The sequence below is a fragment of the Sturnus vulgaris genome, chromosome 2, assembly GCF_052056855.1.
Source record: "Sturnus vulgaris isolate bStuVul1 chromosome 2, bStuVul1.hap1, whole genome shotgun sequence".
NCBI lineage: Eukaryota > Metazoa > Chordata > Aves > Passeriformes > Sturnidae > Sturnus > Sturnus vulgaris.
The window spans coordinates 81573747-81589254 of record NC_142244.1 but is presented as its reverse complement, the minus strand read 5'-3'; the positions used below and the strand labels follow the sequence as shown (position 1 = coordinate 81589254).

The 15508-nt window shown below is 35.9% G+C and overlaps 1 protein-coding gene across 4 annotated transcripts in view; it reads left to right on the top strand.

Moving 5' to 3' along the window:
- FGF14 (fibroblast growth factor 14) overlaps nucleotides 1–15508 on the top strand; it is a 382190-nt gene that overhangs the window by 288752 nt on the left and 77930 nt on the right. For 3 of the 4 annotated variants that reach the window (XM_014873350.2, XM_088159884.1, XM_014873349.2), the window contains 2 exons: nucleotides 1988–2098; nucleotides 10127–10230. In XM_014873350.2, the coding sequence (XP_014728836.1) occupies nucleotides 1988–2098; nucleotides 10127–10230 (215 nt within the window). The remainder of the gene's footprint in view (nucleotides 1–1987; nucleotides 2099–10126; nucleotides 10231–15508) is intronic. The other variant, XM_088159883.1, reaches the window with a different exon arrangement.

The window sequence follows — 15508 nt, the reverse complement described above, 5'->3', positions numbered from 1 at the left end:
AAAGTGACTCCTAAGTTTGACATTTTTCCCTTGAAGCAGTAGATGTAATAAGCTGGTGACAGTGAGTTGACTGTATGTTGCCTTCCTATGAAACTCCTTTGCACTAGAAAATGTTGATAAAAAATCATCTGTTCATTATTCCTTGGGTATTGAAAGTGTTTTTCAAAATGCTTATACTTTTCCTGTAAATAATTTTTAAAGATCTAGTTTTAATAATATTTTTATTATACTTTTATTTAGTCCTTAAAGATTCCTTTTTAATGAGTGTTGAGCAAGCATGTGTAGAATTGTCAATTTGAAGTACACATTGAAAGCATACATTGGCAGGAATAGTGCCTCTGTAAAACGAACTCACTTTTCATTTTTAAATTATGAAAATACTTTTGAATCACCGGATGAAGTTGATGGAGACAGTACATTCAAATGAATTACAGCATAACGTGTTTAAAATTTTAAAAAATATTTGTTTCTGAGTATTCATATATAAAACCAAACTTCTGATAATGTAAAATTAACAGGAAGCAAAATTTTCAGTTAAAATAAATTTTTAAAATTTAAGTTGTAATATGCTTATATGATCTTTGATGGTCCATGTTATTTATTTCCATGCCTCAGAAATCTTACAGTGTTACTATTTATAGTAACAGTTTATTATATTTACAGTTTATCTTGTATTTTTAATTTACATGAGCTTATTGTTTAATATGACTTTGTCATTTGGACATTCAATAAAAATATTTTTAGGATAATTTCATAGAGCTGAGACTCTATAGAAATTTCAGTGCATACCATTTAGAGGCAGTTTTGTTTATCACTGTTTGTTTTCACGTCCCCTTAGGATACTCTAAGTAACCCAGCATGATTAATTGGGAGAGCAATTATACACAAATTTTGTATTCTGCCCACAGGCTTGCATGAAAATACTTTCTGTCTTCCTTCGAAGTTCACATGTTTATTTTATTATATATCTGTATCAAAGTATTTATGAATTTAATTCATTATTATAGAGCTAAGCATGATATGATATAGATATTTTAATGTCAATGTTCTCACAACTTTATGTACTGACTGCCTAGAACTGGGCCTAATAGTTAATGTTTAACAATATTAATACTGATATCACACAGAGGTAGTTCTGTTGAATTTTTTTAAAGATGTGATGTCTTCTTTTTCTGAACCAGTTTTGTGACAGCTGTTTGTGATTTGGTAAGGCAACATCTATGCTATGAATCAAAAAGTTTGTGACTTGGCACTCCCTGCCCAATTCTTGGCAAGTTTCATAAATGCAGAGTATTAAATGGAGTACCCTCATTGTTCCAGCTACCTGGATTTCCTGTAGCTTTAGCTTACTGAGAGTTTTTTCAGCTTTTCCTTGCTGCTGAAGAAAGATTATGTCTTGCCCTGAGTATGGGTGTTATTCCATAGGCGGTGAGGGGGTGGGAGAGAGCAGGTGAGTTGGACCTGCTTCCAGCTTGGTTAAAATATTCTGGGAACTTTAGATGGTATTGTAACAAATTACACCGGATAAGTTTACCACTTTTGCCAGGAAAGGAAACAGACCTTTTCCTCTCAGTTCCCTTAAAACTTACGTGCAGTACATTAAGTTACCTACGTATATGAAACCAGTAGGGTTTTTCAAATGTTTTGTTAGTTTTTATAATGGGCTATACTTGCTACTGAAGTCTAAAATTTTTTTCAGGGCTTGATATGGTTTAAGCTTTTGGCTGTGGGTGTTTCGGGTGTTCTTTTTTTCTCTGTTTTACTTGTATTAATTATAATGAAGGATGTTGGAGGTAGAGAACAGGACACAGAACTGACCTAACAACACTCTGTAGAGAGATTTTTCTCCATCAGCACACATCCTGTTGTAGTACTTACTTTTAAGACAGCATTGCTGCTTCACCAAACATCCTCTTACAGTGAGAGGAGTAGGGATAACTCTTGGAAAAAGTTTTGAGGCTAGTGACAAAATATGTTTGTCTTTCAGATCCCCAGCTCAAGGGTATAGTGACCAGGTTATATTGCAGGCAAGGCTACTACTTGCAAATGCACCCCGATGGAAGTCTCGATGGAACCAAGGATGACAGCAGTAATTCTAGTAAGTGCCTGCCCCAGGGGGATGTGTTAATCGCACACGCAGATCGCATCGCTCGAACGTGAATGCACAGGCACCCTGTGAATGCCTGCCTTTGGAGGGTTTCTGAATGTGTTTTGTCCCGAGGAGGAGGGTTCTGTATGTTCCAAGCCTGATGACCACCAGCATGCCTCGTGCAGGACATTGGCCTAAATGTGTTGCCTCTGAAGGGGAAGGCGTAAGTGCTCATGGACCTTAGGAGGGAAATATTTAGGCCAATGATTGTCTTCTGGTAGTTTTATAAAAGTGGTAAAATGACATGAAAATAATTTTTTAATAAAAACTCTTTGACGAAAATTTCTTATCCTCCATTAAATAACAAGACATGGAAACTAAATTTTCCAGAAAAATCTGAATTTACAAGCAGATAAATTTATGCTGAACTATCAAAGACCTTCATAAAACACACACTAAATTACCTTGCTGAAGGTACTAAAAGTTCTGGGGCTAAAAATCCTACGCCAGCCAGAATTCCAATTGTGTTAAGAGATTTTCTGCCACTGTTGAGATAGCAAAAGTGGCAGTTTTTAAAAGTGTTCCAAACAAAAGAGGTCTTGAAAGGCCGTGTGGGTTGCTGCTTTGATATGCTTTTCCCATGATACTGCAACGTATTTTCGTTCAATGAGCATATATATTATGTTTGATAACTTCAGCTGCAAATGGTAATTAAACAAACCTATTCTTACTCTAGAAACAGTTGATTTGTGTTTTGTTTATTTTAATTATGACATATTTAAGTAACATTTCTGTGTCATCTTGAATTTTATTTTAAGCACTTTTAATTTATCTTCTTATTATGCATCCATAAATAACCCCTTAGTTTCCTTAAAACTATTGAAATTAGGCTGCAGAAATTAAGGTATTTGAGGTTTCTGCCTTACATTGGTAAGGTCCCTATTTTAATGGATGCACAGCTGTCATTTATAACACCTTTCATCAGCAGATAGCATGATCATCTTTCATTGTTTGTTTTGGAGGTTTTTTTAATTGAGAAAAATTGGTTAATATATTTTTATGTGTATTTCTCTGCTTGTTTTCCAAGTGTTGTTGTTCCCCTTCCATGCCCTCCCCATCCCACCCCCATCCTTGTTTCTTTTCTTCCCTCCGTGTCTCCATCACTTGTGCTCACTTCAGTACTGGAGTGCATACTAAGACCTTAAACAGGACAAGTTAATTCTCACTTTTCATAGAAGCTCTGCCTAGATGAGGTCTAAGAACTGTCTTAGGGTATAAGTGAGTATCTCTTTCCCTCTGCTCATCTATCTTATTTTCAGCTTCAGCGAGAAGGTGTGTATGACTGCAACAGTTTTGTAATGTTTTATTGTTATTTCTGAGAATTTTTTTAACTCTTAGATCTCTATGAGTCTTTTCAAAGCTACACCACAGTGCCTTACTTTTCTGTTTTTGATGTTGTCAGATTTACAAATTGTCCTCTTATTTTTTTTTAATTTACTCTTTCTCTCCCCTCTTCTGTGCATTTCTGATTTTCCAGCTCTCTGTCCAGCTCCCTTATTCTTCTTTTTCCAAAATACAGAATGAATATTTTGTATTAGAAATATTCTGAAATATTGAACTTCTCCAAACGCAACCAAATACTATATAGAAGTAATAATTTGTTTTAGTCCAAAATTATTTTTTGGCTAAAAAGTGTGGGGTTTTTTTCCACAAAGGCATTTTTTTCTGTCTTTAGCTGGTAGGATTATTTTTTTCTAAACTACTTCAATTTTCCAATATATATTAGTAAAAACAGTTTGGAATGGAAGAATGCAAAATTAATGTGTTTGCAGGAAGGCCTACACTGCATCTGAAATTTTGTTGGTATAAATGTATCAACACTGTATTAAGAGCTGAAAAGATTTACCTATTTGGTATATTCATTATTGTATGAATATGTGTTTGTTTCTTTTGTGTTGCCAGTCTTAGTTTTTTCCCTTTCCACTCTGTTGCCTTTCATCTCCTGTTGAACATTTTTTCCTTATTGCTTTTGTTTATTGCAGCATATGTTGTTTTTCCTTCTCTCTTTCACTTTAAAACAATAGTTTTCTCATGGATAGAATTTCTGGTGTTTTGATATTTTAGTTTGTGAGCTCCTTAACATGATAATTTCTGTCTGAGGCTTAAAAGTGACTCACTTTTGGCAGCTGTCCAAGGGAGAAAATCCTGCTTCTGACCATGGTGTTTGCAGGATGCCCACTTAATGTGTCCAGTGGGTGAAGGGATGGACTTGTATCAGCTAGGACAGAGAGAATACTTACCTGGATAGTGAGGATGACTCCCACTCAGAGTGTGTTCCATAAAAAAAAGGAAATACAGACTGCCAAAGGGTGTGCATCTCTGCCAGCCTTCCACCTGTCTTCTGCACTATTCACTGTCCCTGAAGAGAGCCCACTGAGTCACTGGGTGTCAGAGAAGCCAGAGGGGGAGCAAAGAGAGAAAAAAGATGCAATTTCTTTTTTGTCTTCAGCAAGGAAACTGAAGCTTAGTCATGCTGCTGCTTTCTGTGCTGTTGCCATATATTCTGTGTCAACCAGTTAGAGAAGTACTTGCAGTTAAAATTCCCTCCAAGTGCCTATATCATTTTGTACTCATTTTATATGTATGTCAGTAAACATAAGTTTTACTCACTTTTGGAGTCACAGTGTTATAGAGGGGTAGCTCAAACTAAGATTATGATTTGCTTCTATCTGAAGTCAAAATCAGTTGTGCCTGTGGTTTTAATCAGCTGCTCATTGCCCCAATTTGACTAAAAGTTGCAGACTGCAGAGAGAGATGACAACATTTTTAATGTATCACTGTGTGCAAACACTTGCACTTGAAAAAGAAAAAAAGACATGATGTGTAATTGAAACCCTGAATGTACTTTTGTCTGCTCATGTTGATGGCCATGATATTAGAACCCAGCCTAAACAGACCAACAGGTTTCAGTTCATTGCTGTAATTTCTTTTTATAACTTTTCCAAGATAATGATGTTTCATGAAACAATGGCAATTAATGCACCTATTGGTTATTGGTGCTGAGTTTCCTAAAATCACTTCACCAAATCCAGGCTGCTAGCCAAACAATCTTGTGTGTACAGTCTGCATTTATTTAATTTTCTTTGCCCCACTCTCAGTGATACCTTGTTTTAACTGCTTTTCTTTTTACATTTAATTTCTCTAATGCCCTTCAGTTTCTGGTTTGCTTTTGTGTCTTGCTTGTAGCAAAGGCAGGAGTGACTGTGGTTAAAGCTGTAGCTTTGGTTACTTAGGTCCTACTCAGTGTAGCTGTCCACTCTAATTTTCCTGGATTTTAGAGGGGAAAATGCAGCTCACTTCACTGGCCTCATCATTATTAATTAGGAAAAACAAGATACTACACAGAAATCATAAAGAGATAGAAACTATTTCCATATATGCTTGTAGTAACAAGCATTATATTCTCCTTCTGTCCTCCACACCTAAACCAGGCTTTGATCTATCTTCAAAGTTTTGTCTCATGAATGATGGGTAGGTTTAGTAGGAAGATAAATTAATTTGAGAAACAGACAATTCTAACTTTAATTTCGGAGATTGAAACCCAGAATCTTTCAGCTCTAGACCTTGTTTTAATTCATCTAGAGTGTATCTCAGCCAACAACCACTGAAAAAAATGCAACGTAAATGATGATATTTTCCTTTATAGATGACAGACCTGATTGAACACTCAAATGTTGCAATTTGTACCCCTTATGAAATTACAGTTGTGTTGATAACATATTTGTAATATTCTCTAATTAAAAGAGCATTACTCATTGGTAGTCTTATTTCATAAACTGATAAATTAAAATATGAACATTATCCAAGAGACTTTGATTTGGCTGTGCTGTGCACATCTTTTATTATGCTGAAACATTCTTTACCTCCTCTGTGGTGCTTGTTACCTGGTAGAGTTGCTCTTCAGGAAATCCTGCAACCATTTAAGATTCCTTTATTTCACCGTTTAATGTATGCTTTAATGTTCTATTTATATCTTCCAAATTGAATGTGGAAGTATAAACTTTTTTATGTCTTTATAAAATACTTACCACTATCATATTTTAGTTTGAGGATACTCATAAAATAACCTTTGCAGCACCCTTATATGGTAAAGGAGATAATTAAATAGAAATAAAGCTCATAAGATTAGGAAAAAAACACCTGCAGTGCTGTTAAATTTGGATTAATGAATGTTAATTTTGGATTACTGCACTGAAATATCTGCAGCCTGATGCTTGCACTGTTTTTTATGGAAGTTTGTCTTCAAAGAATTATACAGGCATTTACTCATCTATTTACACCACCTCTGGGAGTTGGGTAAGCCTGTTTCTCCCAGTGGGATAATCTTAGTCTGACAGGTCAATGCTCAGTAATACTTAAAAAAAAAAAAAGTTTTAATTATTTCTTCTGTCACATCAGGCAGGTAGAATGGGTTTGCTCCATAAGAAATGGATGGACAAACCTCTAAACACCAAATTCCTTGCAGCCATTTGCCAATCTAAAAGATGTTTTGATGGAGTTGTCATTTTTGCCTGTGGGCCTGCAGATGAAAATAAATTGAAGAAATATTTGGTTTGATTTGACTGGAGATTTGGTGCTGTGGAAGGTTTTGTTAACTGTCACGAAGGCAGTGTGTGTGCAGATGAGGCTGCAAGTTCATAACTCTCCAGCAATTGGTCTGTAGCAAGATTCTTAAGAAAAACAGTGATCTGTAATGGCAATTTTCTGGTAGCTCAAGTCAGTTGCACCTAAATAGACTTTCACAAGTATATGGAAATGTCTGATTTCAGGCATTTCAGATTTCAAGTTAATGGACTGTGTTGATATAACATAAAAGAAGGAAAAAAATTCATGGTAGTTTTGTGTTTTGCTCAAGAAAGGAGTAATTTCTTATAAATAAAGTGGACTCAAACTTTTGCTAAAACTTTTTGAGGATTAGAATCCAACTCAGATTTGGAGTTCCTGCAAGTCTCCTCCATGAAACCTAAACAAATAACCCTTTTTCATGCCAATTGTTCCTGCTAACTGTCCCCACCCCCATTTTCTGAACTTTTTTTTGTGGTGGGAGTAGGCTTGCAGGCTTAGGAAAAGGAGGAGAACCCAAATGTTTTCTAGCTGTGGTTTAGATAGAATACAAAGCAAAGCTAAGGGAGTGTGCACAGTCTTAGCACTGAGAAGGAGGAAGGGTTTTACTTGCACCATTTTTGCCAATCAGTTCCCTTGTCTTCCCTGATGCTCCCACATCTTACCCTACATTTGGAATTGCCAGGCTTTCCACTTAAGCATGCAGCATGGAAACACTGAGCACCAGGCTTTGCTATATTTCCTGGGCTCTTGGAGGGTGCCCCCTCTCTCAGCTCATCTGTGGACTCACTGAACTGGCTTCAGGCACATAAAGATGTTCAGGGACCTCACTCCCCAGGTCTTGGTTTCAGAGAATTTTCTTAGAGAGGGAAGGAAGCAGGGGACATGGCTCTTTTTAGCAACCCCCTCAGATAAGAACATATATTGGGCTGTGCAGAACTGGAATGCCAGCAGACACTAGAAGGCTTTCAGCTTTTTTCAGAGCAGGTTTTTACTAGAGTGAGGTATAGCACAGGTGAATCCTAGGAATGTTTGAAATGTGTAATTGAACACAAAAGTCTTGCCCAGTGAAGAGTACTGCCCAGTCAGGTTCTGGAGGAAATCGAATTTCTTTCAGCTTGCTTCAAAGAGCATTAAGACCACACGCTGTGCCTTATTGGTGCATGTTTTGCTGTCCCCAGTATGAAACACATTGCTGAACATTTGTCAGTCAATAGCTGAATGTAGACTGGCCTCCCTAGTTTCACTCCAGTCTGAAGGATTCTGAGAAACTAATTGAATATTCTGAATGTGCAGAATTGCAGCATTTCAGGTCACACTCTAAAGTTTTAAGGGTTTAGACTAATTACAGGAGCTCTGAAAATCCCCAATTAAAATTTGGTGGCAGTAAAAGATGCACTACCTGCCCTCCACAGTGCTTTCTGAATTCACCAGCAACTATAAGCCACTTCAGTAACTTTACAGGCTGCACGTAACACTGCTGTGTTACAGGCCTGCAAGTCTTGTTCAATGGTGGTTGGATTTTTTTTCCTAGCTTTAGTGCTTTATTTTTATCAGTATTATGGCAAATAACATCTAAATTTCAGAATTTTTGACTGAACCACTATGACTAGGAGACATTTCATTAGCTAATTTCGTTCTCATGGCTGACTTGTCTTTTGTGTTCACCTCTTTTCTTTATATAAACATTGTTTGTTTTTCCTTCCTGGTGTCCCCTCAATTGTTTCTTCAGCCCCTTTAGCATGGTGTTCATAATACAGGTTTGCTCCTGTAATTTCTTCTAAGAAAAAATCCAAACTCAATTGCCATCTGATACTTAGTTTTGCTGTGATAGACTCCCCCTCCACAACCCACAACGGTGATTTTGCTGGTTTTGACATTGTTGCATTTGAGGATAATGGCATTCTAACTAATTTTTTACTTCCAAATTATATTGAACTAAAAGCCCTCAAGCCATGCAATGTTTAGCCTATATACTCTTAGGATATCTTTTCTGTGAGTGCCATATTTCGCTGTTTTGCATTTATTGGAGAGGGAAGCTTATCTGTACCAAATTTTTCTTTTTTTTGTCATATCCTAGCATAATGGAGAATTTTGGAAATGAAAGAAATTAAAATGCTATTTATTTATGCTAATTCTTGTCCTATCTTATATTTTTTTGTAAACCTGCCAAAATGTTTTCATTTCTTCTAGAGCTCTTTTGAATATATTTTTCTTTCCACCGCTCTAGGAAGAACTCTGCTATAATCCTAGCTTTAAATTGGCTTTGTGTATTCCTAAAATTATCTGATGTTACACATTCTTTTTCTGCGTGAAATGCCAAAGGAAAGGTGTCTCTTTTTTTATACTTGCTTATATTTCTAGTAGTCTACCTATGTTTTTTTTTCTCATTTGTGAAGACTTGATCATATTCATCATAAACAAACTGTGGATTTTTGTCCTTTGACCAAACAGGAATTTTCACTCTCTGAGAAATGTATTTATCTACTGCAATTACATGATCCTTTTGCTCTTGATTTGGGCTTTAGCTCTGGCATTCTGATTACAGATAGCCTCATACAGTTCACTTTTTGGTCACACCTATGAATGTCCTTCGGTAGAATCATAGTTCCCACTGCACATGTTGAACAAAGAGGTTGTGATTTTGGTTTTCATCCAAGGACTTGGGAGCCCTTGGCTTATGCACAATGGAAAAACATTTAGCATGAACTCTGTCTCATCCAGGTCTTTTCTTACAAGATTGATGTGTGCTTTGCATCTAATTCTCTAGCATGAGTCAGTAAATGTAATATAGGTGTGTGCTGGCATAAGTTTTAGAAGAATTGGTTCATGCCACCTACTTATACACTTGTGTTTTTCTATGGTGAGGCTGGTAAACTCCCACTCTTCACACTGATCTTTTTTCAGACAGTAATCAAAGTTGTGGCTGTTTGGATTACTACAGAGGGATATAGTATTTCTAAGGTATTTGTTATTACGTGGTTTTCTAATTATTTTCTAATTATTACCCCAAGTTCTGTATTCAGTTCAATACAATTTATGCACATTTAGAGTCAAGTACATATTTCAGTGCTTTTATGAACTATGATAAGATTCTGTCATTACCTGACAACAGTGTCTTACTGCTTGTATCAAATAAATGATTCACAAAAGCAAAAAAAAAAATTGAAATCACAGATCCCTTGACATCAGTTTTAATGAGGGCACCTCTTAATCGAAAAACATTAAAATGCCCAAGAAAATAAAGAGCTGCTTGCCAGAATCAAAGAAGCAAGATTTTCTGAGATAGTCTGATTTTAAAAATATAAAAAATTATATAGGGACTATTTTTCTTTATTTTTTTGCTAATGATGCTTATTATACTATTGTATTACCCATAGCATATTTATATCTGGTCATGTTTTTTCTTCACAGCTTTATTCAACCTTATACCAGTGGGGCTTCGAGTTGTCGCTATCCAGGGTGTAAAGACTGGGTTGTATATAGCCCTAAATGGAGAAGGCTTCCTCTACACATCAGTAAGTACCCTGCTGATCCCTCTTTGGGAGGCACAGCTGAAACTGAAGTCTACAGGAATGAGACACGTGCACTTTTAAGAAGTTCTGTAATGTCTGTATATGCTGCACACACCAAGCTTGTGTGTGGCATTATCTGTAAATGGGACACAGTAGAAATTACTGTGTGCTACGTATGAAAGTCTGAATGCTAGCAATCCTAAAAAAACACCATAGAGCTCTTTTCCTGGCAGGCTGTAGAGGTAGAGTGCCTTATGCCACAAAGATTATAATTTTCAATTCAATTCTTCAAAAATTTTAAATAAAGACCTGCAATTATTTTCTTAGTGACTTGTTGATCAGAATACAAAAAGCGCTTCAACCATTATTTTTATTGATAAGACCTATGAGTGCAACTTCCATCTAAAAGGTCATTAACAGCCTTATCGTTTACCACCATAATCTTGTAACTGTATGCATGTCTTATTGATTTTTTTATATCAGATATAAGGAAAATAAATAGTTCAGTGAGGGACTATTACCTCTGTAGAATGATCAAAATTTTTAAAAAGTCTTTTGAGGACTGCTGGATAAAGTGACTGGAAAGACCTCAGATTGTTTATGATATTTCAAATGATTTGATGCTAATCACTCAGTATGTTGTGAATATAAAATTCCTCAGTTTTGTATAAATTTAGGATCTTAACTTCCTTTGAAAGGCAAACAGATGTTAATGTGAACAGGCAGTTCTGTCAGGTATTAATAAGGTGGCTTAAAGGATTTTTCATTACTATATTTTTATTGACATCTGTGTTAAATTTATTTACATAGTGCTTTTCCCTTTTTTTACGTCACATAGTTCTTAATTCCCAACTGATTTACAATACACTGCTTTGTTTTCAATGTCTGTTGAAAGGAAATTGGAAAGATTAAGTTTCTGATGCCCTGAGGGAAAGTATTCTATTTGTTTCAAACATACAATTGTCTTGCAAAAGCTAGTTAGGAAGAAAAAATCGAACTAATCTTAGATGCCAATGTCAAGACAAAGAGAAAATTTCTCCTCATAAAATGCCTGCTGGAAACTCCGGCAGTATCATCTACATTTTTTTTACATCTGTTAAAAATAAAAATTCTATCACAGGAAAACATGCAATATTTGCTACCAGAAGGAAGAAAACGAAGAAAAAACCTAGAGCTATTACAGAAAATGAATTACTAAATTTCCAGTTCCATCACATTGTGGGGGGTTAATTTCTGGATCATGGCATGAAGATCATTTTTTTTATGTGTTGGCACAGTGAAGAGTACATTCTTGCCCAGCACTGTTTCTGGAGTGAGTTGTCAGCCCTCTAGAAAGAAATTCAAATTTCAGAAGATGTACTGTTTCATGATGGGGGACCACACATGTACAAATTGTGGTAGGCACTGTTTTTATGTATTATTTTGGAAATGATTCAAGTTAAATTAACTTAAGTGAGGCAAGGAAATGAGTGTTTTTATAATGTAATGTTTACTCTTCCTTGTGCAGAGAAAGATGAGTGGCCCATTAAATGACAAATTTGACACATTAGAAAACACAGTGGAAGACTTTGTTATGTCTGCAAAAAGATTTTCAACTTGAACTTTTGTCAAGTAGAAAAATAATAACATTTGATCAAAAAGTTAAAGGTAGTGGTTTACATCAGTGCTGTAATACAAGTTTGTTTGTTTCATATTAATCTATTGACAACACTGGAAATACATTTTTTTCTCAGCAATTGCTTGCTTTCGCCTTAAAGACAAATGCATTTGAGTATAAAATGACAAAGTATGAGAGAGAAATCTGTCTTCTCCTGAGGATCAAAATGAAGAAATAGTGTATGCAGAATTATATATCACCATTTGTAGAAAAATATTTTTAACCAATCACTTTCTGTTACTGTCTTGGTGGACTTTGGACTCTTTTTCACGTCTGTGTATCTGTTGCACCTAAATGCAGGAGTTCTGTATTACATGTCACATGTTTTTCCCTTGGCTATTTAGGAGAGAACGGGAGAAGAAAGTTTTCCAAGTCTTGTATGCCAACTGCCATCACTGAAAAAGACTGCTACATAATGGGAATGATAGTTAAAATGTACATATATTTATATTTATTACCAATTTCTTATAAAGATTTAAAAAATGGAACTATGCCCTTTGTACTAAGTAGGATTTTTAGTCCAAGTTGAGACTGAAGTTCTGTATAGTCCTTCTCTGCAGAAAAGCTTGGTGTCCCTTCTTCCATCACATTCATATGCACAGTATATGAAACCTGTATCTTGTGAGAATAACTTACATGCTGATGCCTCTCTTCAGAGACTGAAGGCCCCAACTCAATTATTTTTATCATAAGGTTCACATCACATTGAGTAATTAAGCAACAGCACTGACAGGAAAAGTATTATATGTGAAGCTGCTGTGTGTTCTTTAAGAAGAAAACGAAGGTACAGTGACAGACTAGTTTTGCATGCAAATTATCAAATGAAAATTTAAATTGTTTCTTGCCTTTTTAAAAATCCTTTTTTTAATGGTTGTTTGCATCAGTTTGAGAGTCACTCTTCTTTCCCCTTTATTCTGCCGGTTTTAAGATTTTTTTAAGTATTTCTCAGAATTAGAACTAGAAAAATGTGCAGAAACTTCATAGAAGAGTGTTATGTCAGTATTTCTTGGAACAGAAACAGGAGGACAGCAAATTCTGTAGGAAGATCAGCCTCAAGGGCTTTTCATACCTATTTTGCCTGTTGCAACACTTGAGATTTGTATTCTGTCCATTGAGATTTGATTGAGCCAGGGTCTCTAAAATACACTATCAAAGTCTTGTCAAATAAAGGAGAAGAAGAATCATTGGAGTTTGATAGGGTTTTTCAAAATTCCTGAGAGAAATTTTCCAAATTTTTTTCCAAAATCATAGCCTGGTTTTTTTCTATGCATTTAAAGTAATTATTGTAATGCCATAATTATTTTCTGTCATATAAAAGATGAGAAAAAGAGCCTTTTCATGTTGTGTTTTTCCTTGTTCTTTTAAGGGTTAGCTCACTTAAAGGCTATCCATAAAGCTCACCTATTTTGAAACTTGGGATTGCTGTGTCCAATTTTATTTCTCAGGGTGTGTATATTTACATATACTTATATCTGTATATCGATATACATCTAATCATAAATAGGATATATTTACTGGCAGCTTCCCAGTTCTACATGTAGGTTAGTGAGCAAAGAGAATTATAAAAGTGAGTAGAAATTTATTTTAGATGGTTTAATGAACTGTGAATAATTTAATATTTATGACTGACTAAATAACTGTGAAAGCTAGTTGGAGAATCTGGAATCTTCCACAAAGAGCCATCTCAGTTACTAGCAAGAATTCTGAAACATTAGTTATATTCATATGTTAAAGTAAAAAATTATGCCTTATTCCTTTCTTCCTTTTGAAAGGTGAGCAAGATGAGGTTTCATTTCCAGGTTTTGTCTTGTCAAAATCAAAAGGAATTAAACTGGCTCCATGCACTGAAAAAGGGAGCACAGCTGCAGGGATTCTCCATGGGGAACAGGTATTGCCTGCAGCAGGAAGATGGCAGTGCAGTACTTGGCAGAAGCTTTTGTTGGGTTTGATGTTAATTTTGATCAACTCCCTTTGCAAGTGGTTCATTAGTTCAACTTCCAGGGGGCTGCAGATTTTGATTTGCTTCTAAGATTTCCTGCTATCTTAGCAGGATGAATTCAGAGATGAAATTTATAATATGTTAGTCCATTTTGTGATCTTCTGGGTTTACATCAATGGATTTTTCTACAGAATTATTTGGTATATCTGGGAGTGTTTGGAAGGGCTACTGGTTCCTTTTTCATCGTAGGAGCAGTTTGACATGACCACCTGTATTTGGTGGGTATCAGAGTAAGAGAAAAGGGAAAATCCAAAGTATAGACAAGGAAAAATCATGTCTAAAACATCTTAACGTGCTTGTGTTTTCTTCTTTGTGTTTCCTCTTTCACCATTTCTTCTGCCAATTTTCTGAGACCAGAGATGTGGACTAAACCAGAGAGGAAAGAGTACGTCTGTGATATTGCCCAGCAGCAGATATCAAAGTCGTAGGAATTCACTACATGGTTTCTTAGTAAGACTGATACTTTAAAGGATGACTGAGCCTGCAGGGCCAGGTCTGACCTCCCTGGTCCCTTCTTCCTCCAATGTCCACTGTGGGGTAATGGAAACCTCACTGGAAGGATGTAGAAAGTACTGGAGAGGCATGGCTGCATTTCTGGGAGGTTTTACCAACTTTTTGTGAAGTATTTCAGAATTAGCAATGTCACTCTACTCACTTAACAGAATAATCTTCTTGTGAGGCGGGGATTTGTTTTTTTGATCTGCCACAGTACACAGTGTTGAGGGTGTTGAAAGGGTTGGGGCAGCGTTTCTGTTGCAGTAAGATATCAGTCTGTGTCACAGCCTTCTTGAAAGAGAGAGAACATCAATATCTGTTGCTGAGCAGTGTATTTGTTCTATCGCTCCGGCAACTCTCACCTGAAAAAAAGCCTTTGAGGATTTCTCCTGACATTTCAGCAGCTTCCCAATGCCGTTATTTCTGCCACTTCTTTAAGCCCACATAATTGACCTCTCTGAGGAGAACAAAATTCAGCCTCAAGGAAGAACATAGGAGCACCTTCAGTGAAGCCTGGGAAAGAGTGAGAACTGAAGTAGTCTGTATTTCTAATATTCAAATCAAAGTCAAATGAAAAATAAATTTTGTCTAGCTTCTCACAGAGCCTCACTTTATGCTTTGGAGTAGCAAAGCTTTGCATGTGCAGTACTTTGAAGGTTCAAAGGTGCATAAAACAGAGCAGAAGGGAGTTTAAACTAGACAAAACCAAAGAGGAACTGTGATGTTTTCAAATTTTAAATTTTTTACAAGAAAAATCAAAAAGGGGTTAATGTTGACATGAGGACAACATTGTTACAGCAGTAGTTGACCTATGTTTTGGCAAAGATCATTCTCCACCTTGCCAAATATTGTAGAAATAGTCAAGAATATATCTGTTTAGAGAAAAAGTAACAAATGGAGTTTGCTCTGTGATTTAAAAGATGTAGACTTTTATTTTTAGTGGTCAAAAAGTATGCTAAATATCTGAAAAGGGTAAATCTCACTGCTCTTGGGGTATCTGTGGTTTCATAAATGTAAGCACATCAGAGTGGAGTGTCTTATTGTGATCAGTAGAAAACATTATTTTCTTTCTTATGTCTTATGCTTTGGAGTCTCAACCTGCTCCCACACATTTATCTTCCAGCACAGAC